The sequence below is a fragment of the Onychomys torridus genome, chromosome 4 (assembly GCF_903995425.1).
Source record: "Onychomys torridus chromosome 4, mOncTor1.1, whole genome shotgun sequence".
Taxonomy (NCBI): Eukaryota; Metazoa; Chordata; class Mammalia; order Rodentia; family Cricetidae; genus Onychomys; species Onychomys torridus.
In genome coordinates, this window is record NC_050446.1 from 21730017 (window position 1) to 21754525 (window position 24509).

The 24509-nt window shown below is 37.1% G+C and overlaps 1 protein-coding gene across 2 annotated transcripts in view; it reads left to right on the forward strand.

The window, feature by feature from the left end:
• Positions 1–24509, forward strand: part of Arhgap15 (Rho GTPase activating protein 15) — a 606350-nt gene that overhangs the window by 337857 nt on the left and 243984 nt on the right. For both annotated transcript variants that reach the window (XM_036185140.1, XM_036185141.1), the window contains exon 9: positions 3305–3427. In XM_036185140.1, the coding sequence (XP_036041033.1) occupies positions 3305–3427 (123 nt within the window). The remainder of the gene's footprint in view (positions 1–3304; positions 3428–24509) is intronic.

The window sequence follows — 24509 nt, forward strand, 5'->3', positions numbered from 1 at the left end:
GCCCAAGACCTTAGCACCAATTAAATCTCTCAACTGGTTAAGAATTGTGTTTAAAGGTAGGACTGCTCACCTCTATGTGCTGAGATTTAAACTGCATACTGGTTTTTGTTTGTTTGTTTGTTTGTTTGTTTTTAAGATTCTTGGTCTTTGAAAAATATTCTATTGAGCTTCAAAGAAAATATCACCATCAGTGGAGAAGTAAGAGGAAAACATAAAGGAAATGTACTTTATTTCCAGAGACCCCAGAAAGCATGTACAGCCAAGCTAACTTACATGGAGGTGACAATATACAGAATTAAAAGAAATTCCTGTTCTCCTCTGTAAATCAGATTAACTGCTTTAGAATTCAAACCATATCTCTTTCAGCTCTTTTCATTTTCAAATAAAATGTTTAAATGGGAATGGAAAAAAAACTGCTCATTGGCTTAACATAAATCTTCAAACTGCAGGAAGTTTCACCCTCAAAAAGTAGTTAAATCTCTGAGGAAAAAGAAAAGGCTGAATTCTATTTTTCATAAATGATGGATTATTGTACCACACTGTGTATTTTCCAGTAAAGTGTCCTTTTATTTGCACTGTGTGATTACAAGTTTCTAAAAGTATGTGTGGGGTCATTGGGTGCTGTGGGAAAATGAAAGAGAGACTGTGCTGTGGGATCAGTAGTGAGATCAGAAGCGAGCTGTCCTGATTATCACAGGCATGTGTTTAAACTTTGCTTTCCTTAATTGCTTATGTTGTATTTACTTAAAATGAACAATTTGGCAAGTTCTTCTCCCTTGACAACAGAAAAGCATAAACTGTTTTATAAGTTTGGCTGTTAAAATCAGATTTGTAAACCACCATATTCAAAGGCTTTTACTGCCGTTTGCAGGGCCCCAAGATGGACCTGTCTTCATAGCTAGGCGTTTCTTACATTTTTATTTTGTATTTATAGCACTTTCTTTCAAGTTATTTGGTTAATAAAAAGTATGCAATATATTACAATCTTCTACTGACTTTAACGTCTTCATAACTCCCCTTAGAACAAAATGAGCAAAGCAAGGATGGCAAAGGCCTTGTGACCTGACTCGTCTAAGGATGATTATTTATGATTTCAGGAAATGCAAGTTGACACTCAGGAACATCATCATTATAGGCACCTTTGGAGAGTTTGCCTCTGTTAAAAACTGTGTAATCCTACCCATGATGCTGTTAGGATGTGCAAGAATGAAAGAAGATAAAACATTTAGGAACCTCTTTACAATTCCCTTACAATCCAATACACCTTACAGATATTTCTCACATGTGGAGCCAGATGGCGGTATTGAAAAAATATATAAATATTATATATATATATATATATATAAATTGAGAATACTATCTCTGGAATACCTAGGGGGTTCCAAAAAGATATAACTCACTACATAATTATTTTCATAATGTAACATTTGTAGTGTGTGTGTGTGTGTGTGTGTGTATGTGTGTGTGTGTGTGTGTGTTAATGTGCAAAGTACTTTCTAGTCACATCATGTTTATGAGCTCTATAATGGCAGACAAAAATGCATTGCCTGGTCCTACAGTTTTTGACACCCTGTCATGGGAATCACAAGGGTTTTGAGGTGAGAAAGGAAATGGAAACCAGCATCTTTGGTAATATGGAAAATTTTAATTCAGTTGTTCCATACAATTACCAAGATGGACTTGAGAATGAAATCTCCCCAAGACATGTGGTTTTGAAGGACACTAAGTGTTCTTTAGCCTCATATACAGGAACTCAGACCTGGAACCTTTGATTACAGTATGTTTTAATATATATAGTTAAAGATTTATAATAGTTAATGCTATAGTAGTACTCCACCATTCTCCTCAGTATTATAGTATTAGTTATGGTATTAACTAGTCTTATTCATATACCACTGAGGTTCACTGCAATGGCTAGGCTGGAATGTAAGCTGTTCTCTCTATGTGCTGATGAACCTTTTACCACCAAGAAAGGAGAGTTTAAGTGTGCCATATTAATGTCCCAATTAATTTAGGCAATAATCCTCAAGCAAGGAAAATTTTGCCTCACTCCAAGGTACATTTGAATATGTCTACAGGTATTTTTGATTGCCACCCCTGATGAAGAGGTACTGTTGGCAACCTACAGAGATTATGTAAAAAGTCCCTTATAGCTACAACAAAACTGAACTAGCCTAAAACACAGATAGTTGAAAACTGTTCATTTCAGGTAAATTTAGGTATATTATGATCTTTTTCTATGACAAGCATTGGTCTATATAGCACCTTATCTCAGGTCTAAACCAATTTTTAAGCTTAATTTAAAAACAAAACTCATCATTCTGTCCAACTACCAGGTAGGCTGGATTTTCACCTCCTTCTGCCTTCTCAGCTGGATGCTTCATTCTTGCCTTCTAGCCTGGCCAACTGAAGTTGTCTCCTGCCTGGGGTCCAAGCTGCATCCTTCCAGAGGATGCAGCTATACCATTCCATGACTGATAACAGGATTTCTCCCCCTCTGAGCAAGGCAGATTTTAAAAACAGACTATGCATTTTTGTTGATAATTGGGTTAAAATAGTGGAGGCAGAGCTAGAATATATCTTATCTTACAGTCATATCAAATTGCCACCAGTAATTAATAATAACAGCCTGTGAATATAGTTGGACTGTAGTCTCAACGGAAGCCCAGAGCTTACGGGTTACATTTGTTGGTGAATTCACAGCCCTTAGTATTGAGTGGAATGATCAGAGGCTTTTGTTCGGGACTGAGTCTGACACACACTTGACTGAGAATAGAACTAAGATCTGAGGGGAGAGGAATTAGAGGAATGTGGAAAATTCTGAGGCAAATTTTATGAATTTGAATAAGAATCGGCTGTATCCCAGGAAAAGAAATCACATGAGATAATATAAAAAAGAAGAGTAACAAAATAATTTGGGTATGCAAAGCTTTCAGAACAACACCTTATGTAGATAGAGCTTGTAATCAACATTGATTGAAATTAACAGAACTAAAGCAGTCCTCAAATTTAGGTTCTTTTTCTCTGGCTGTAATTTAGATACAAGGAAGCAGAATTCTCTAAAGGAAGGTTTCTATGTTAAACATAAGGGAGTGGAAATAGAATTGAATTATAGCTAGCCCTTTTCTCTTGGCACATTGGGTAATGCTAGCATAATGCTTTCGTGTAGACAAATTTTATTCCTCAGCCATCCTGGTGGTCATTCTGTAACTTCTCTCACACTTGTTTTTTACACAAAGTAATAATCACAAACAAAACTGTACAACTAATTTAAAAAAAATCTGACTTCGTTTTTAATCCCCAGTGTTCCGGCTGCATCACAGTGCTTCTGATACAAGTGACAAAAATCGTGTGAAGAGCAGACTGAAGAAGTTCATCTCCCGAAGACCTTCTTTCAAAACTTTGCAAGAAAAGGGAATCATTAAAGGTACGACGGGACAGTGTCATTTCCGTGGGTTGTTCTGTAACAGAAGAAAATACAGTTGTCCAGAAGAAATGACCCTTGAGTAAATAAAGTTGGTGGTGTGAGATTATAGAGAAAAGAAATACCTAGAGTTGGCCTCAGAGGACCTGGCCTCGGCACTAGGAGCAGTGAAGTGATGTCCTGGGAGATGGCCCATGAGAATGACAGCATGTTCCCATAGGCCTGTACTGTTTGTATCTGTTGTTCCAGCATACTTAATATCAGTAGCCCTTTTCACTGTCAAATATGTCCTGATTTAAATAATGGGATCTAGTCACTGAAACCGGAGTTTTAGAGAATGCTAGGAAGAAGGCCAGAGACGCCTAGAGCATGACAGCTCAACATGAAGGAGATACCTCTGCAAATATGTCTCTGGTAGAGAAAAAAAGTCCTAAACTGTGCTAGCAATGTATTGGAAAGACAGTTCCAAGTATCAGAATTCAGAATTTGTATATACCAGTTAATCCTGATGACAATGTAGAAGGGAATTTCCTAAACTTCAGCTTTCCCATGTGTTAAATGGGAATGATTATATACACCTGGGGAGGACAGTCAGCACACAGCCAAGTCAACTTCATTGAGTAACCTTCAGTCAGTTCTACCTTTGAGTCTATCCTATAGTAAATCCAATTTTAGAAAGACTCAGGTGTAAGTTATCTGTCTACTGAAGAGACATAGAAAATTCATTAGCAACTCACACAATGCCAACTTCACCTAAAGCTTAATTTGTGTGTGTGTGTGTGTGTGTGTGTGTGTGTGTGTGTGTGTGTGTGTGAGAGAGAGAGAGAGAGAGAGAGAGAGAGAGAGAGAGAGAGAGAGAGAGAGAGGCTGCAGTAAAATGGACAGTTTCTTCATTCAATGGTAGGATCTGGTTCCAATCAGGTGAGCAAATTTGCCTCACCAGCGTCCTCTAGAATGGTCTGAATTCGCAGCCTACACGCCAATGCAAATACAATAGCTCTAACAGATGTATGCCTGCTTTCCTATCTGGAGCCCCATTGAGGTCTCATCATCGCTCACCGATGAGTCAGTATTCATTAGCAGAGCTATGGAAAATCTATGTGTAATTCTGATTTGATAAGCTTCCATTGTTGTCTTCAGTGGCATCTTTTTTTTTTCCAAATACAGTTCAAGTTATGCAAATGTAGTCACTTCCTGGCTTGTTTCAATTTTATCTATGAACTTTTCTCAAGGCTTTCACTGAGATTTTTTTTTTCAAGCTGGATAAATGGCATTAAACCAATTTTTAAAAGTATCTGGCTAGTCAAATACAGCACTTCAGCACAATATTCATAGTTAGGAGAGAAAGGTAAAATCAAAATTTTAATCAGTTAAGAAAAATTATGTAAAATAAAAGATGAATAGTTAAACTGCTAATTTCACCCAGCAGGAAAAAAGAAAGGGAAAGGAAAAAAATAAACTTTCTCCAGGGGAAGAATATTTAGAAAGAGTGCTAATGTTCTCTATAAATGAATCTGTGATGCATTTTTTAAGGAGTGTTGCATTCTTTAAAGTGACCTTCTAGATGTGGAGATCAGACCCACAGCCATAGCTGCCTTTTTTCTGTTTCGACTCTCCAGACCCAGACTTGATTTGTCAGGGCCCTGACCATTTTCCAGTGTTTGCTCTCTTATCTACTTGTTTCCAAAGGTAGAAAGGACTGAGCTCTGACTTTAACCAGTCCTCACTGAACACCACTGTGAGGACGGAAGCCAGTGCCTTGTAGACTCTGGCACTCAGTGTGATGTCCACAAAGCACACATAGTAACAAGCCCTTTGTGCAAAACTTATGCTTTTGAACCATGGAGACCTGGCAGGATGTGACTGCACAGGCTAAAATCTGGATCTGGAAAGCCTCTTGATGTGAAGGAATTTTATGTGTATTTTTTTAATATAACTATTGAGGAAAATACAGTGATACCAAATATACTAAAATGGAAAGCCACAGATAACCTCTGTAATTGCCCAAATGGTTTTGCATTGCCTAAGGGAGGAAGGATTCCCTTTCAGATGTGTGAGTTTATTAGTGAGCTCCACACTGGACACATGACTTGAATCAGTTTAACATGCAGAGTGTGAGCAAAGAGGTGCATGTTAGGATAGTAGATGTGGTTACAAATAACTGCAACTCTTTTATGGAACTGAATAGCTCTTTAGTTTCATCCAAGTTTCTCTGTTGTAATCTTTCAAGTAATGGCATTAGGTGTCCATGCATAGGAATCATTTAGGTTTAGAGCTTTTAGAAAAGGTAACAATTGTTTGGTGTTTGGGCTTTTGTTGCTTTATTTAGGAACAACCAATGCTTCCTGGTATGAAAAATAATAGAACTATGTGCTTAGAAAATTGTTTTATTCATCTTACTATGGATAGAACCCAAGTAAAATTAATACCATATTGCTTCTATGTTTAATCATTAGTACATGAACCTACTTAAAGATTTAAAGATAACAGAGGAATCTCAGAATGTGTGTTATTATACAATGTTTCTAGCTCCATTCCCACTTTGCTCTTAAGGGAAAGTCACACTGGATCTTCTGGAGGTGAGCTCCATATCTGTGTGATGGTTATGTGGGTGCAGACTAGTTTGCTAATATCCTTCACATCTTTAATGCTGACTAGTCTGTCAGGGTTTTTTGTTTGTTTGTTTGTTTGTTTGTTTTTGTTTTGTTTTGTTTTGTTTTTTGTATCTTTAATGTTGTAGTATCTTGCTTTATCATTCTTAAAGTTCTTGAACAATGCCATGGCTGACAGATCCCACAACAACGGATAATGTCCTTGTTTCCCAGGGTTACATTTTACCAGTTAAAGTCAATCTGATTTTTTTTTAAATTGTGACTTTTGTGTGCAGCTCCCTCTCACAACAATTCTCTTTTTCTTGTCTTGCTAACTTGGCTTTTGTTCCATCAAGTGATTTCTCATGTATCTGTTCTACTCTACATCCTTTGCTTTTTTCCTCTGGATATCTTCTAAATTCATAAAGCATTCTCAGTTTGGAAGACTGTCTCCACAACTTCTGGTTTTGCCTTAAGTGTTCTGGGTTGTGTTTGTTCTCCTACAAACCTTGTGATTACTCCTTCTTCTTCTAGTCCCTTTGTTATTATATGAAACAGGAATCATTAACTCACTTTGAAAACACTTTCACTATAGCTAACATTGCGAGGGGTTGTTTGATTGTATGTTTGTTTTGACAGAAGACCTCATATTTCCACCAACCCAACTGGGGCAAGGTTTTGTATTTGTTTGTTTGGTGTGTGTGTGTGTGTGTGTGTGTGTGTGTGTGTGTGTATGTGTAAGTATGTGCTGCTTGAGATCAAGCCCAGAGCCATGTTCATGCTACAAAAGCACTTTCTTTATTACTAAGTTCTATCCCCCAGCTAATACCCACATACTATACCAGTAGTTCAGTTGGATGTAAAATTCCACTACTTCTATATGATAGTATTACATGTTCCACTTTTATAATTGTTCACCTTTATATAGTAATGGCTACTTTTTTCTCTCTTAAATTAAAATCATTCGGTATTTTGTGTTTAAGTTTTATAAACAAGATAATGTCTATCCTTGACAACACTTGCCTAATTTATTCTGCTTAGCACTTAATCCCAAGGATAATGATTCCTTTCAACTCTGAAATGCTTTTCTCTTTGTTTGGGTGTTGACACATTCCTTCCACGTGTGTCCTGTTCCTCTCTGAGTTCTGGTCTCACTGTTAGATCACAAGAATGAATTGCTTTTCCAGTCTTACTTTTTCTTCTAGTCTGAAAGAATTCTTGGTCTTACACCTCAGTCTTTATATGTTTGGCAATAATTCTTTATCTGGACTTCTTTCTTCTTTTTCCTTTGTTCTTTGTGCATATCTCATTCTCTTCCACATCATGAGGATAAACTTGGTGATCACTCGGTGGCAGTCACTAACAACACTTAGTACTTAGTATGTTTCTTTTCACTGATTTAAAACTACATATATGTGTATGTTTTTCTTTAACTTATATCAAGACATAAGTTGGAATTTTTGTTGCTTTGGAATTTTGATTTTTTTATTTTAAAATACTATCATTCTTGGAGTCATCCATTTCATTTGAGTCCTACTATTTACTTAATTCATTGTATTTCTGTCAAATCAATTATTTTCCTCAAATGTCTGGCAAATCCCTTAGGAAGGCAAGGATGCTGAGCACTCTGGTTTCAAGAAAAGTGTGCTGAGAACTCGGGCTTGTCTTTCTAATTCTCTTTAGTGTGTAATCCTTATTTGTAAGTTGACATGTGCTACTTTCTTTCCCAGTTATATTCACTTGCATCATGTCAGTTGACTGCAGGGACATTTAAGTAATTACCCACACAAGCACAACTAATTGTTTCAAATTGCTGTCAAAGAAGAAAATGTCTTTGAAAAGTCACAGTACTTTTGAAAAATATATCAGTTATTGAGAAATAAATATTCACCATTCATATTTCAAATACAAGTCAGTCCTATGTTTTCCAGGTGTGGTTATGAATACTAAAACAATTGAGTTAAAGGAAAGTATTTTTAAATAATTTTGTAGAACATATGGATGACAGAATAACCTTACTGTAACACTATTAATTGCAGAAAAATCTATCTGAGCATCAGTACAAGGCAGCTTTCAGTTGAGACATTTTCAACTTTGCCACTTCTCACTATGAGGCTGAGAATACTTGTATTTGGATTTATACACTAGGGTGTGGGTCCATCGTTACTTGGGCATGAAGCACTCTTACAGCTTCCACAATACGGACTAATGTGCTTAAAAATATCTTATAAATCTTCTTTTCTTTAAACTTCTTTATGGCTTATAATTGAACTGTGATCCTTATATGTGAGCTATGTCATGATTTAATATTAGCCAAAATTAATAGCCAACCTTAAGCTTCTTTATCTTGGCCTACAAGCTTCCTGGTTCCTTTGCGTTAATAGGTCCTGGGAAGTTTCTGTTATTTAAAGGCTCCTTAGGAGTAAATGTATTGGTAATAGAGTACCACATAGCTAGCTTTTGTTCAATAATAAAATTTGGGTTACCATGAGAAATGGAGAAATTCTGGAAATCATGCACCTGGGTAGCCTATGTCTTTTAACAGCCTGTTATCCAGGGAGGAAATGATCAGGTCTTATGGGATATTAAAAACATATCAACTTTGGGACAATGAAAGAAAATGAGATCCAGAAAGGGAAATACCTAGTTATGTAAGAGAAAAAGAATGAGCCAGTTTAACAAATTGGTTTTCTTGTGGTTCAAGGATTTGTTTTCATATGGAAAGAGACTTTTTTTTACAGATATTAGAAGAATGTAATATTATTTGAGAATATAAGATATATGTGTATCTTCCCTCTGGATCCATGAGCTTGCCTTACATAAATGGGTTTGACCAAAAACTGAATTGAAAATGTTAGAGAAAAGTAGTATTTGGCTTATAGTCAATGATTTCCAAGCACCATTCCCTGACAGAAAACACTGGTATTATATATAGAATTTAGACTCTTTAGGTCTAGTAGAATTCTAGGACCAATTAGGAATATCGTATTTGATTCTTCCATCTGGAGGACTGTCAGGTTTCTGTGAAGTAAGAAGTAGAGAGGCTGAAGAGATGTCTCAGTAGTTAAGACGACTGGGTGTTCTTTTGGACGACACAAATTCAATCCTTAGCACCCACGTGGCATCACTGCAGCTCCAGGTGATCTGACACCTTTTGGTCTCTGAAGGAACTGCACACTTGTGGTACCCAGACATGCATTTAAGCAAAGCACCCATACACATAAAATAAAAATAAATAAAATTTAAAATAAAAGAAGTTGAAGATGAGAACCAAAAAAGAAGCAGTAGTAGATAGTGTTGTCCTTGGCTTCATCCTGTGAATGTATGCCATGTTTTAAGCATACACTGTTACACTAACTCAAAATGTGTAAAGGTATACATCTGTGTATATGTGTTTATGATCAAAACAGCCCATCATTGCACAACCCAAAGTAGATAACACTCTCCAAAGCATATTCTTGATTAGTTGTAGATGACCAAAAGTCAGGCTGATAGGAAATTTCTTTCAGGTGGCAGAAGGCTACTGCCCTATAGGCAAGTAGTTCATGAATATTTTGTGCCTCTCATCATATCCTAAATCGTTCCTCTCTAAAGAGATATAAGGCCTTTGTCAGCATTCAGAACCCCCTTCCCATGCCCTCAGTGGACCTGTGAACAAGATCCAAAGCCAGTTCTAAATACTGAGTTTTTCCCCTATAGTTTTTACAATTCTACTCTCCATACAAAGTGTTAGTTGCTGATTTCATTTTTTTTAAGTAGCTAATTCTAGGAGATTGAAGCATAATTTTATCCTGATCTAAAGAAGGAAAAAAATATAGAAATAAATGTTTGCAGCCTGTATGCAGCCAGGCAGATGATTTCACCACATATCTGAGAATTGGGGTCTACCCTGTCCTTATGCATGATATAAGTAAGATTTAAGAATCTATAGTATGTGTATGTTGAGTGTGTCTCTAAAAATCACCCACACCAGAGCTCTCACAGCAAGTATCTCATCAGGGACAATGTTGAGCAGATGTGCTAGACTGCTACAAGCAAGGAAGTATTGATGTCAACATTTCATCTTGACATATCCTAAGATTAAGGGAGTGTTCTCAGTATCCTTTACCATCACTGACAGTTTGGCTTACAAACACCCCCAAATTCATATCTATAATAAATCACTGTATCTATAATAAATCAACAATACCCCATAAATTTCCAAAACAAAAATAAAGAAATTACATCACTATTTTTTCTAAATAAAGTAACTTTCTTCTGTTTTATTGCTCTACCTTATTAATGATTTAAAGTTAACCACCTCAAGCCAGGTGTAGTGGTGCTTGCTCTGGGTCCCTGATGCTCGAGAGCCTGTTATAAGAGGCTCATTTCAGCCCAGGTGCTCAAAGCCAGCCTGGGCAACATGGTGTGAACCAGCCTTAAAAAGAAAATACATCATCCAGTCCCTATAAAATTCATTCATTAGGAAAACAGTTCCAATTGCAAACGCTCTTTTCCTGAATTTTTACTTTTGTCTGTGGCAGGAAGTCAATATGTTTGATCAGAATTTGATTAATCACAATTATCTGTCTCTCCATGCCAGCCAAACTGCATTATTTAGAGGTATATCTCTTATATATTCTTTGAAATGATCTGTGTTGCTCCAAGTATGTACTATCAAAGCATTTTCTGGGGCAACAGATCGGAAAACATAAACTTTATGTAGTATTGCTCCTCCTCAGTTATGTCTCTTTAATATGTTCTTTCTTTTTGAAGATAAAAGTACATAAAAGAGTTCTGGGAAAGCGGCTAAATGTCATAAACACCCTGCACTCCCTCCCCCAGGGCTCCATCGCCCAAAAGTTAGGAATAGTTTGATGGAAGTGGTGACTGCCTTGATCTTGTTGGAATACTGCTCCTTCAATGTCATCTTCTGTCTGCAGGAGACAGTTCCTGCCTTGCAGTCACTCCTGGGAGGGAACGAGGTATTTCTGGCAGCCATGTTTTCCAAACACAACATTGAGACACATGGCCTGACAGTGACATAATATTTGAAGTAGAGGCCCGTGCTCAAAGATCCAGAACATATGGTTATTTTCTTATTTTAAAAAAGCGACCATTTGAGACACTTTCTAGATTTTTAGTCACAAAAGGCACATTCCCTCATCCTTTACTCTCATTTTTAAAAACTTTGCATACAGATCCCAAAAGTAACCAGCTTTTCCTTAAATGTACTTCTTGGGGTGCTTGAAAGCCACCCTGTTGACGACAGAGCTGAACTCTTAGCCATCAAGAAAGAAATGCAAAGCAGACTGCTGAGCATATTATGAATGTATTGCTCTCCTTAAGGTGGCTAGCTGGTTTTTCACACTGGAGTATTGACTAACTGTCTGTGCTTGATGTATGCTTTACCAGCCTGTGCCGACTTATGGGTAGAGCTTAACTTGTTAGCTCTGCTTTTGCAGCCCATTCAGAATAACTACAGATGCCTGGAGATATTAAAATTGACTGCTCAAATGGACTCAGTGTGGGAGTTTCATTGGTTTTAAATTGATAACAGCTGAAAGAGTGCATGATTAAAATGTACATGGGCATAGGACATATGAACTCTCAGAAAGAGACTCCAGTACTGTGGGAAAAAAAATTTTTTTCTTTTTCTACTATAGTTACTTTCAAGCAATATTTGTCTAAATTTTAAATTGCACAAAAATACTCAGGAGCTTAAAGAAGAAATAATTCTTCATAAAATGAGTTATATTTTGTACAGTAGGTTTCTAATCTGTATGGAATGTTTAACTTAAGTAGCATTCCAGAAGGTGGTAATTGTGTCTATTTCCCAGACATTTGAGTTAAATAACCTGTATAGGAAGCATAAACTGTCATAATAGAAGGGTTGGAGTGTCTTGTATATCTCTTTCTTTAACTCATAAAAGCCAGAGACCCTAAGTACCTTATCACAGATAAGTTAAACAGAACCTCATCCTCACTTCATTTCCCTAGGAAATGCTATTATTGTTTTCATTATTTAAAAAACATGTCTTAAATATCTTTCTTCTCAAACAAGAAAAAGAAGAATGTAGCAGAGGAATAGAGAAACTTTTTCTTCCTCCTAAAATTAGCTACACCTTCCACAAAGCAAGTTCTATTAAATGTGTTTTTACAGTTTAATAGTAGCTAGGGAAAAGACCCTGTAAAGAAAAGAATTCAGAAGTATTTAAAGTTTATAAGAAATATCTGTTTATAATACATGCCTTCTATAACATATTTTTCCAAGAACCCAGGCCTTTTCTGTACAATTCTCTGCCTTAACTCTGCTCTATGTTCAAATATCTCTGCTATCTTACCTTTGATATTCCATTAAAAATGTTACACACATTTCATAGAGCTAACCAAGAAAGCATTTGGATCTGCTGAGGAAGTGTGAAGCTGAATAATGTATACCAATCTCACTTTACTATTTTGAGATAAAGATCTAAATCACTGTGCCCATTAGCATATTCCCAATTTCACAGCAATTATTTGCCTAGTTTTAAACAAGAGTTTCAAATACATTGAGTAATAATTTTAGTAGAAAATTATATGTTAGCTCAGACATGCAAGAAAACCAAACATAAATGATGTCCTAATTCAGGAAACAAAATAAATCATGAATGTTTTGGTTGATATGTGTAAGAAAATCTGTTACGTATTTAATTTTTAAACTTTGTCCAGAAGTATAATCTTGGATACTGTTTACTTCTTGAATTTTGCCCAAATTATAATCTCTACAGTTGGACAAAAATTATTAAATTTCCTAGCTTGGAACCTTTCTGAGATACATACAACTGTTGGATTGTGCTTTTGTTATAGTAGATACTTTGTGCAGATAGTCACCTAAGAACCTACCACCAAGACTGATCTTTCCATAGGACATGATGCCCTTAAAAGAAAAGCAAAAGACAAATTCCAATCTCTTTCAATGGTTGTTGAGCTCCAATACTTTAATGATTTTCTTATCTACCCATAGTAGACAGGAGGGAAATTTTAGAGGAGATCTCATCCAAGTTAAACACATGTGAAAGCCGTTAACTAGAATATATCACTTCTAACATGTCCCTTTGAACTTACAACTCAAATTCATAGGAGAAAAAGAAAAGATAGAGTGGGAAGAGACCTGGCCTTAGTTAACCTCACAATGAAGAAATCTATCACATGACTAGAAGCTGAGAAATAAAAAAGTAGAAAATAATGTCTCGTGGATATCTTAATATCTTGAGGTTCCAAATAAGCTAAATGTCAGAAAAGCCATTACCCCTGAACTCCCTCATGCATTTTCTTGTGAAGAGCAGGACACTGTCTACCTCCACATTTCAAATGCTCTAAGGCTTTAAGCATGTTCCAATTTTTTAATCTTATAATTAATTGGTATACACGATTCAATATTATGTAAAGGGTCTGATAGGACCTCATTTAGTGTTGTTTTAAAGACAAATAGCATGTCAAAAGAGAAAAGCCTGTTTTGGTTACAAATCTGTTCACATAATTATCAGTTGATAAAGTAAAAAACATATTAGAAAAACAAGCAGGTTAAACCCTTCATTAAACAGACTTCCAGACTTGACATGGTGGCATATGCCTTTAACCTCAGCACAGCACTTGAGAGACAGACAGGCTTATCTCTGCATTTGAGGATAGCCTGGCTAAAGTATTGAATTCCAGCCCAGTCATGGATACACACTGAGATGCTTGTAGGTTCAGTAAGTAATATGGAAGAAAACATGCTGTGTGGCAATATACAGTTAAACATAGAAGCATAAATGGGTAGGCATGTAAATAAGGTTGGTGGAACTCAACTCAAGATGCCACAGTGACATTTATTACCAATATGACTATTCTGTGTGAGAGCTGAAAAATAAAAACCTGCTTACAGACCAGAATACTGCAGGAGGAAATATGCCTTTGCCCCAGAAGAGGGTGAAAGAACACAAGTGAGTGGTGGTGAATACAGAACACACAGACTTGGTTCAAGACGAAATAATTCAGTGGAGAATGATTTGGGATACAAGATACATTGCTTAGAGATTTCTATGGGTGGAAATAGGCACTTCAAGGTAAAGTCTTAGTGGAAAGACTTTCCATGTTATAGCCAAAGATAGCTTTCTATACCCACAATCAGTAACTACAGTGTGAACTTTATCAACAGCCTAGATGAAGCCTTGTCTGAGGCTACTTCCTGGTGGCCCAGATGTGAATCTCCAAAAAGCTGCTATAGACATGACTATTGACCTTCATGTTCATGTGCAGACATTAACCTTTGGCACTCATCTAGGACCTGAAATGAAGAATCCTTACTTGTTAGTCAAGTGTACCCTCTAAAGGTCATAAATAGCCTCTACTGGAAAAGACATAAACCTACCATCCCCATGATAACCAGACTCAAAAGACATCTAAAAAATTATTCAACTCTTTCTTGAAGAAAATGCTAATCATAAAAGCTATACTTAGCTTTGCAATATTAGGCACACTTGAAATAATTACATATTTGGACATTGATTTCTATCCTTGAGTGTGAGAACTGATGGGGTGCTAGGTAACGGCAAAATACAGGTTAGCCAAGATTCTTGCTATTCTAGTCAGAGGACAATCCTATTTTATTGTTGCTGTTTTGTTTAGTTTTGTTTTTATTGAGGAAAATAGTACATTTTGAACCATCAAGATTACTGAGTTTTAAAATAGATTTGAAGTCTAGTTTTGTCTTTATTGCTTACATGTTTTGTAAATTTGGGCAAGGTGATGAAATTATCTGTCTTCACACATTCCAAATAATACCTCTTAGGATTGTTGACATTTTATAAAGAGCAATTACTGTAACAAATACTGACTACTAATTTTATGCTCTGCTTCTAAGTCTCATCCTGCTGGTGTATAGCATTCTCTTGATCATAGAGAATACACTCTGAATTTGTCAAAACTGATTGATCCTGGTAGATTGTGACACTCCACTAATTAAGGCAGCATCTTAAACATTATGTGGACCTAGCTCCATGATTAATCAGGGAATGGGTTTGCATTTCTGCTTTAGTTCTGATAGTTATTCAGATTGCCTACTGACATATATACATTAAAACATTGTGTTACTAGAGAGTACAAACTTCCATAAAGCTCCCCAAATGTGAGTGAGGAAGATGAATGTTCAAAAATATAGTGTAATATATCAAATGCTTTAAGGAGCATTCTGGTCATAAATTTGGGGGAAATTACAAGCAGAAAGTATGGGGAAGATTAATATTTTCTTTATCCCTTATTCTTTAGGCTGAGGCTATGAGTTGCAGCATTTGGACTTTGGAGAAAGAAATGGACAAGAAATTTGAGTTGTACTATTTTAGGATAGCCTGGAGAATCCTAAAATGCTGAGCATTTGATGATAACAATGGTTTGTTGTAGGTGTTTTGGACAACTCTAAGCTAAATAAGTACAAAAGGCTTATTTGTGCAATTTTTCTATTGGTTGAAATTTTTAGCATTTTATTTACTTTAAAACATTTACTAAGGACTCATCAAACAATATGTAACTACTGGGGTCACAAAGATAAGTAAGTTGTGCCTCCCTTATGCAAAATCAACCTTTTTACCTCTGCTACAGAGGAACATTCTAATTCAACAATTGCATGTACACAGACAACACACCCATCTCCACTAGAAGGTTGATGGAAAGACATTGGAAAGAGGTATCATTAAACTGTTTGCATTAGGTGCTGTGACCTAGTTTTACTTGAATCTTAGAAAAATCCTAACAGAACTATGTGAATGGCTCTCTCCTGCAGAAACACAATTTCCCAGTTACTAATGGAGTTGCTAGAGTACACTGCCTAGAATGAGGATGATCATGTGGCCCTCCTCTCCTTTAGTTCCTCCTTTAGACATTGTTATCTACACACTGCCCAAAGAAAGAATACCACTGCAACTGGGCAAACAGCAAACCTTGAGAGTTAGCTGTTTTCTTGCCTAGAGCAACTAAGCTCAGAAGCTCCCAGGTGCCTGCACATGCTCAATCCCTCCTGTTGATCTTATGTTCAACAGAGAATGCAAGAAGATCGCCCTTTGCTCTTGCCTGTATGCATGTGCAGATGGTTTTCAAAGACCCATAGCATCACTCTGAGGCTTTGAATCTCACAAGGTGAGAAATTGCTCGATTTCTTTGTGTCTAAAGCTCTCTCCTTAACAGAATTCATTCCTAGCCCCAGGATATAGCTGTAGTACACATACCCTTTGTCCTTTCTTAGAATTCTCATTGACTTCAGCAAGTTCACAGACAGTACTTCTGCTAATATCAACACTTACAGGAAAACATAAAGGGTGGTAGACATCATTCTGCCGTCATTCTGTGTTCACTAGACACTTCCAGCTGAGGTGTCCATCCCTTCTCTATAGCTCCTTCACATCCTAGAATTTCCATTGCCTGGATAATCATTGGGTCTGAAGAGCAGTCTTGACCCAGAAAATGTGCAAGATATAAAATGGCCTCTCACAATGGGATGCCTAGTCATTCAATTTGGGGGGTTAATATTAGGTAGAATAAAGTGTTTTGGAAATGCCTTTGAATTGTCCCTTTCTGCAGTAAGAGCTGGAAAAAGAAAAATGAAAAGCACACAGTATTTGACTAGAAACCCAAAAAAGACAACTTGTTTTGAGAAATGTGTGCATCATGGCCTTCTAATTTGGGCTCATAATCCCTTCTCTCCAATTACATTACTGGAACTGGTTTTCTGTTTCTTTACACAGAATAACAAGTGAGCCACATTGCTTCGAATAACCTACACAGAATGGGAATCCCTAAGCACAGCTTACACACACCCCTAGTGTTCAACAAAACCATATGACACTCAGGCTCTTAATATGGTTTATTATAAAAATCCTTTACCTGCCTCAAAGCACTTCTCATCAAAGCCACTTCTAAGCTGAAGCTGAGGACGAAAGAATGCCTTTAACAGAATCCTGAAATAGCTTTTAACCCGAGGCTGAGAGAGAAAGTGCTTTTAACCTAAAGTGCTTTCCTCTTAGGTACTTCAGCACATACCTAGTGCTCAGCATTAGTGGCTTGAAGAACACCCTTAAGAACCAAATGAAAGAGACTCCATTATAGATATTCAAACCTGTTATATTAATACATTACAAGCAATATTTGAAATCATTAAGCAGTTTTACTCCCACTGAATATGAGTCTTTTCTTATTGAACTCTGCATTCATGCAAATAAATTGAAGTCTTTACCACTTGGGATTCTAACAAATCTATGCTGATATTAGAGAAAATACAGTCTTCATTACCTAGATTTTGCTTAATTCTGGAGTTAAAATTTCTGTGCTTTCTCTACCCAAAAAGAATCTTTCAATTCTTAATTACTGAATGATGTTTTCATCTTTCGTCTCTATTAGTTGGCTTTAAAAGATAAATTAAATCATTTAGGATTAGTTCACTTAATTACCCTAAATTTTATGCATGAGATTCTTTCCTCATACTTGCAAGTCAAACAAAAAATAAAAATGTTTTTTCATAGTAGTGTCCATTCAACTGCAAAGTAGGCCTTCCTTAGTTAAAGAATATCATACTTGATGATAGTTTCACCTTTAGATTAGTTAGTCTAAGTTTTGTGATTGAGTAATTGAATTTCATGAATAGTTCTCTATTGAAATGTATAGAGTTTGTATTGGAGAAGCTAGCAAAATTTGACATACTTGAATTTTATAAACAATGTTCTTTTTTCTGTTGTTGATGTTGACCCTCCCCATACTTCTAATGAAGTAATACCAGGCAATTAAATGCACAAAATGTTTTCAACTCCCTCTGCTAGTAAACACTACTGCTCAACAAATACCTGTCCATATTAGTCATCAAAAGTTCAAGAACTGAACTAAGATTTATTTCCTCCGAGGTCTACTGATCATGTCACTGTCTTTAGATTTAAATCACTTATTTTTATAAAATATCCTCTTACTCAGTTTTATCTTGCATACATTAATGAATTGATTCGGTGACTGAAGGCACCCAATGCATAAGTATAATCACGTAATGCATATATATAACAACTAGACGAAGAGGCTGCACTTATCTTGTCCTACTATGCAAAGTCCTTTTTACCTGGAATATTATTTTTTCACTTAAATTAATAAACTCTGATTCTCTTTTACACTTTCAGCTGAAAGGCTCCATCACCATGAAACTATCCTTGTCTTCCTCCTTTCCATTAGTTCCCACTAAGTTCCCCAAAGCTATTATATCATGTTCTAATATCCTCCATTTAGACTATGAGCTGTGAATTTAGACACCATCTTATTCATCTTTGTCCATCATGGGAAGTTATTGCCTGGAATGAGACTAAGAAACAATGAGGCTAGATATGGATTCCTGGGCTTAGAGTCATGGTTTGTTTACAGGTTCCTATTTTTTCATGATAAAACTTGGGTCTGTGAGCACCTCTTTGGTGGCCTTAGCTATTCTCTTCATCCCTGTTTCTTGGCTTTCTTTTCTCTGTTCTTCTTATTCTCCAACTATTGGACATTGTTCAAACATTCTGGGGCTGAAATATTCCATGCCCGTGACTTCTAATTTCATCCATAGGTTGATATTCTCCAAACTTAAAACGCCAGCCTCACACTCCAGACTTGCATATTGAAATGTCTATTTGACATCTTCTTGGGTGCTTGGTAGACATCTCAAATTTATCCGGAGCAACCCTTGATTCCCTGGCTCCCACGTGTTCTCTATTTCAGGAAATACCACAGCCATGTGCCAGCTGGAGTCACCCTCCACTCTAACTTTGTCTCTTTCACTTCCATCAGCAAATCCTGCCTAAAAATATATTCTAAATTAAACCACTTTTAGTCACTTCCGTTATTACCATTCTTATCCAAGTACCATCTTCTCTCTTGGGAATATTTCACCAGCCCCTTGTGTGGCCTCTCTGCTTCTCTACTTGACCCTCTTAAATTTAGTCACTACACAGCAATTGCTCCAGAGGATCATTTAGAGGTGTAAATCACACCATGTCACCCCTCCCCCCAAGCAAACTCCAATTTGTTAGCATAAAACCCTATTTAAAGTTATGTTTAGTGTCCTCCTATGACCTCTCTGTTTCTACCTGCTTTGGCATCCAGGCTCTCTTTTCAATTTCATCAGCACTGCCCTGCTTTCTGGTCACCCTACTCCAGGCACCCAACCCTCTAGTCCCACAGCTTTCTTCAGCAGTCTGTGTGTTTTTGTTTCCCTGTGTTGTTTATGTTACCCAATCCTCTCAAATGGTGTTGCCTTAAAGAAGTCTTCCCTGGCTACACCATCAGCTCTGTCTGTGTTTATCTATTTCTCACTTCATGTTATGTATTGATATGTCTGTGTTTCCCTTTCTCCACTTATGTACATATAAGCTTTGGAATGATGGAGCCTTTTCACTATTCCAACCCAAGAGACATTGAAAAAAGAGTATCTTGAATGGATATGTTGAATGGATGAGAATGACACATTGTATGAAAAAAAAAGTTTTCCATGAAAGTGTACCATTTCCCTCTGTTGTTGTGCTTTAGGGTGTGTGCTTGGAGGGGGAGCTATTTTGTGCAGGCAGAAGGAGAAAGTGTAAGACAAAGTTGCTGTCTAAAGAAAACAAACACAGTATTCCATACTTATTGTGCCACTGGGTTGGAGGGTTAACGATACAAATTTCCTCCTGGCTGCTGACTCTCTCTTGGAAGGGCTCATTTCACCAATCAGAGAAAAGCACAGTTGGGTTCTAATGTTGTGCAAGTTTAAATAAACAGGAAAGTCATACAAGTGCACCCACCATGGATCTGTGGGAAGTAGACACTGCTAGAAGCCTAAAAGGGGAAGAAGACAAGCATGGATAGTACAGGGAAGAACACTGCAGTTCCATCTGGGTGACAGCTAGCTTTCTCTGAAACTCACCTTGTTCTGCTCTCGTCAATGCTACTGCCCCTCCAGCCAGCTGTCCATCCTCAAATGTAATCTGAAGACTCTCAGCCCATATACCAGACTGGAGATCTCTGAATTTTGTAGTCAAACGTCCAGGTCAATCTTCCCATAGGGAATGTTGTTATTCTCTACCATACACTGCAGAACTCTTAGGTTTAGTGAAGTAAAAAGAACAAGAATGAACCAGTGGGAACAGGTGGCATACATAACCTTTGGAAATGCCTACTTAATTGCAATCTAAAATACTTAAAAGTTGAAAGCATTCATTTTTTTCTTATATTTGCCTCTTATGTCAAAAAGTCAAAAGGCAATAAAAGATTTACTGTATGTTACAGGTTCAGTAGAAAATCAGCCCAGTGTTTTACATCTATAAACCAAAAGGCAGTAGCTTATACTTTTAATCAAAGCCATGGAGATTCACTAGAAACTTAAGCACTTTCTAAAGCACGGAGGAGATATAGCATAGTAGACCATCTTTCAGCACTAGACAGGACATCTGTGTGCCACACAGACATAAACTCCACTCCAGTGTTCACTCAAATCTCCCACCTCTCCACGCAGTCTCAGTAAAGTTCAGAGACATTTCTGAGTGTTGTGTTAACATTTCATATTGTGTTTGAAGAGAAGAACATGAGACAGTTGTAAGAACTGACCTGAAAGACAGATTACAAAATGAACAATGACTTCCTAAACATGAGCTTAGCAACGATGTCACCAATAGACGTGACAAAGTGCCCTGGGTAAAGTCCACACAGCCTCACCAGTACATGGAGAACTATAGGCAGCTAAGTAGTTCTGAGAATGGGGGGGGGGGGATAATGTTCTCCAGGGAAGAGCACACCAATCAGTTATTCAGTATCAAATGGTCAGCCCTAAAAACATTCATGCAAGGAATATTATACAGACTTAGTAGGCTATATTTAGAAAGATAAAGGTATATGTACATACATCTATGCATATAATAACAATTTAAAAGGAGACCATGAATTAAAAAAAAAAAACAGCAAAGAGAGGTACAAAGGAAGGTTTGGAGGGAGAAAAAGAAAGGAATTAATGTGGTAATTATACTATAATCTCAAAATGAAGAAAATTAAAATAAAAATTCATTTAAACTATTGAAATTGCATGATAAGAATATTATTTGCAACTTCCATTATCCCCTACATCTCCCTTATAGCAGCATATTGAAAATTATCTGCTTGTATGTGGCATTTTGGTGGGAGAAAAACTCAGAGTGAATGTGACTTATGAAAGCAAAGAGGGCTACATGTTTTTTATTTCCTTGTACATATTTTATTGCATGATCTCAGTCACTGAAGCATCCTTTACTGAAACTAATGTAATTAATAATTTGAAGTCCCTATACTCAGACTAGTGTTGTTGCTGGTGTATAAACATGGTATTACTCTAGCTTCATGTTTCATGATCTCTTGAGCATTTTGATTTCAAAACATCTCCAAGACTAGTCCCTAGACTATATTCTTTCTGTTCCTTCCATCTCTACTCCTTAACCTTTTAGATAACATCCATTTTCTTAATTTAAACCACAGTGTTGTGTGTTTCTCAATTGCTGCCAGCTGATCACCTCTATAAATACACCTCATTTCCAAGGTCATCATCTGCTTCGCATCTGAGCTGAGCAGTCTGGCTTTCTGTCTCCCTCTCTATTCCTCACAATGTGTCATCATCCTCTGCTGTGGTGGCTTGCCCTCCTGAAAAAAGAACATCACTTTGAAAATGTGTAGAGACTGTCTTCTGGGTAAATAATGGTAACACTGTCACATCATTTGAACATTAACTGCATGTATTGAGTAGTTCTCCTCATAGTTTTGATTCATTTGGAATCTAACTGACAAAGATCCCGTTACTGGCTATTCTTTCTGTAATTTTTCAAAAAAAAAAAAATACAGCAGTAAGGAGAGAGAATGAAGCTAATTTGTAGTCTGGGAGACTTAACTTGGTTATGCTGATGAACTAGCTAAATCAGTCAAAAGTTTGAGAGGTGAAAGATTAAAATCCACCATTCTCTAGTTAAACTCTAATTCATTATATAAACAACATGATTTATAAGTGCAGTCATGTGGAAGGTCTATTTATTTTTCTCACCAAAAGATGCTTTCAATGAAAAATCACAGAAAATGGAATTTCTCCAAACAATGTGTTGCCTGACACCCTTGGTATAAATGCTGCAGCAGTAGGGTGGAGATAGAATGATCACACTTGCCAAGGCCAGAGACGCTTGCAGAGGATTCCAAAAATATTGACACCTCAGGCAAGAGGCCCTTTCTAAATACAAAACAAAGAATGTTAAGACAGGAAGAAAAGATTAGCAGTGAGCCCACAGATGGGAATGTAGGTGGGGAGTTAGGAACTTGGGGTTCTGGGAAGCCTCCCATTTTTAAATATCCATAAGGAGAAGGAAGGCAGAAACAATTCTTAATGGTGTGCCAGACAACGACCATGGAGGTTAGAGGCAAACACCTGGTCATGTAAGCTTGCCGAAAAAACAAAATTTCTTCTCCTTCCATTGCCCTTGTCCACACTATTTTAAGACAGAAAGTCAGACGCTTTCCAGTAACATAAAGGTCCTCCTTGATAAGCCAAACCCTGCACTTGATCATATCCGAAGATGGGAGGCAATTCTAAATTCATCCTGAAATGCAATAATATCATTTTAAGTCAGTCTCTAGGATATCCTTTCTTTGATAAGATTTCTCACTTTGCAAAGTTGTTTCACCACCTCTCTGAGATGAGTATTCATTATTTATGTTGAAGGCTAATGTCCTGCTGAATATTTTTTTCAGTTGTAATTCATAGAAACTTGTATAACCCATATAAGTAAAAATGAAAATTTTCTGATTACTTAACTGACCAGTTCAGGGATATGGATTGGGCAGGGGGGCAGGTGTGTGTGACTGGACCCAGGAGCACAAAATGTTGTATAGTTTCAGATTCCACATTCAGGGCTCTTCTTCACTTTTGCTCTAATTCTCCTGTGTGTCTTCCCAGAAAGAACTGATATATGCAATGTACTTCCTGACCAGGACCCTCTGGAAGAGTAGATCCTGACCTGTTTTATCTATCTTGGCCCTTCACATTGTAATTGTACCTTCTTAATTGCAGTCCCGTGGGAAGTGCTATGTCCATGCTGTAGACATATTTATAATAGTAACACACAGAAAACATCTTGAAGGAATGTCATCAAGAAAGGGTAGCACAGTTCAAGCTATTCAATTGTCTCACTTATCCAGAGGGCCTGATCCAGCTGGGTGCTCCACAGCCTTTGGTTCATAATTCATGTGCTTCCATTCGTTTGGCTATTTGTCCCTGTGCTTTTTCCAATCTTGGGCTCAACAATTCACACTTGGGGCCAAGACCTGTCCTTAGTGCATGAGCTGGCTGTTTGGAACCTTGGGCTTACACAGAGACACTTTGCTCAGCCTGGAAGGAGGGGACTGAACCTGCCTATACTGAATCCACCAGGTTTAAATGAATCCCCAGGGGAGTCTTGGCCCTGGAGGAGATGGGAATGGAGGGGAGAGGCTGAGGGGGAAGGTGGGGGTGGGGGCGGAAGGGAGGAGGACAGGGGAACCCATGGCTGATGTGTAAAATTAAAACACAAATATAATAATAATAATAATAATAATAATAATAATAATAATAATAAAGAAAAAATAAAATATAAAAAAATAAAAATAAATTCCTTAAAACCCATGGGAAAAAAAAAGGGTAGGACAGAATTTATGTAACTTAGGAGTTGGGAAGTCTGAGTGCCATCGAATGGATGTAGTTTCTGCAGCTGGCTTTTGTAACGAGCTTAGTTGAATCAATTCCATTCCCCAATTTCTGAAAAGTAGAGTTGCTCTGTTAACCCATTCATCTCATACAACCAGCTCAAAAGAGGTTTTGTAGTCCTCAATGTCTAAATTTAGGTAGCCTCACAGTTCAAATCTGTAGGGACTACTGTCTTCAATATCTCTGCACTTGGATTTGAAATTTCTTGAAGGAGACCCAAGTTTGATCCCTAAGACAGCCTTGGACCTTGTTGGATCATGTGGGAGCTGCAATCCTGTACTCCAAAGCCACCATATTCTTCAGTAAAGACAGTAAATCTTAAGGGAGGATTGAAGAATATGAAAAATATTACCTTTGCTAATAACTACTGAACTCAAACACTTCAGTGAAATTTAAATTGTTTAGGTTTGGGGGAGTTGTTTTGTTTTACTTCCTAGGGCATTATTGGCAATGGTAGAAAGTTAGATTTTCTATGGGATACCCACTTTCCTGGGTCTCTCAGTGAGTAGCAATAGAACATATCTTCCACTCCCACAAGACTGCCAAGATAGTTAGTAGTGCACCTCCTCACCCACTCAGCAATCAAAAATACTTGGCAGTTGATTTCTTTCCTATCTACCCCAAGCCAGGCACCACATCCAATATCCTTGTCTAGTTAATTCATCTTTTTCTCATCTTTTTTAGAAAACTTGTCCACAACCATATGATTTTCAGTGTTATTTTTCTCCTAAGATCACTCTCTTTACAATCACCCATGTCATAG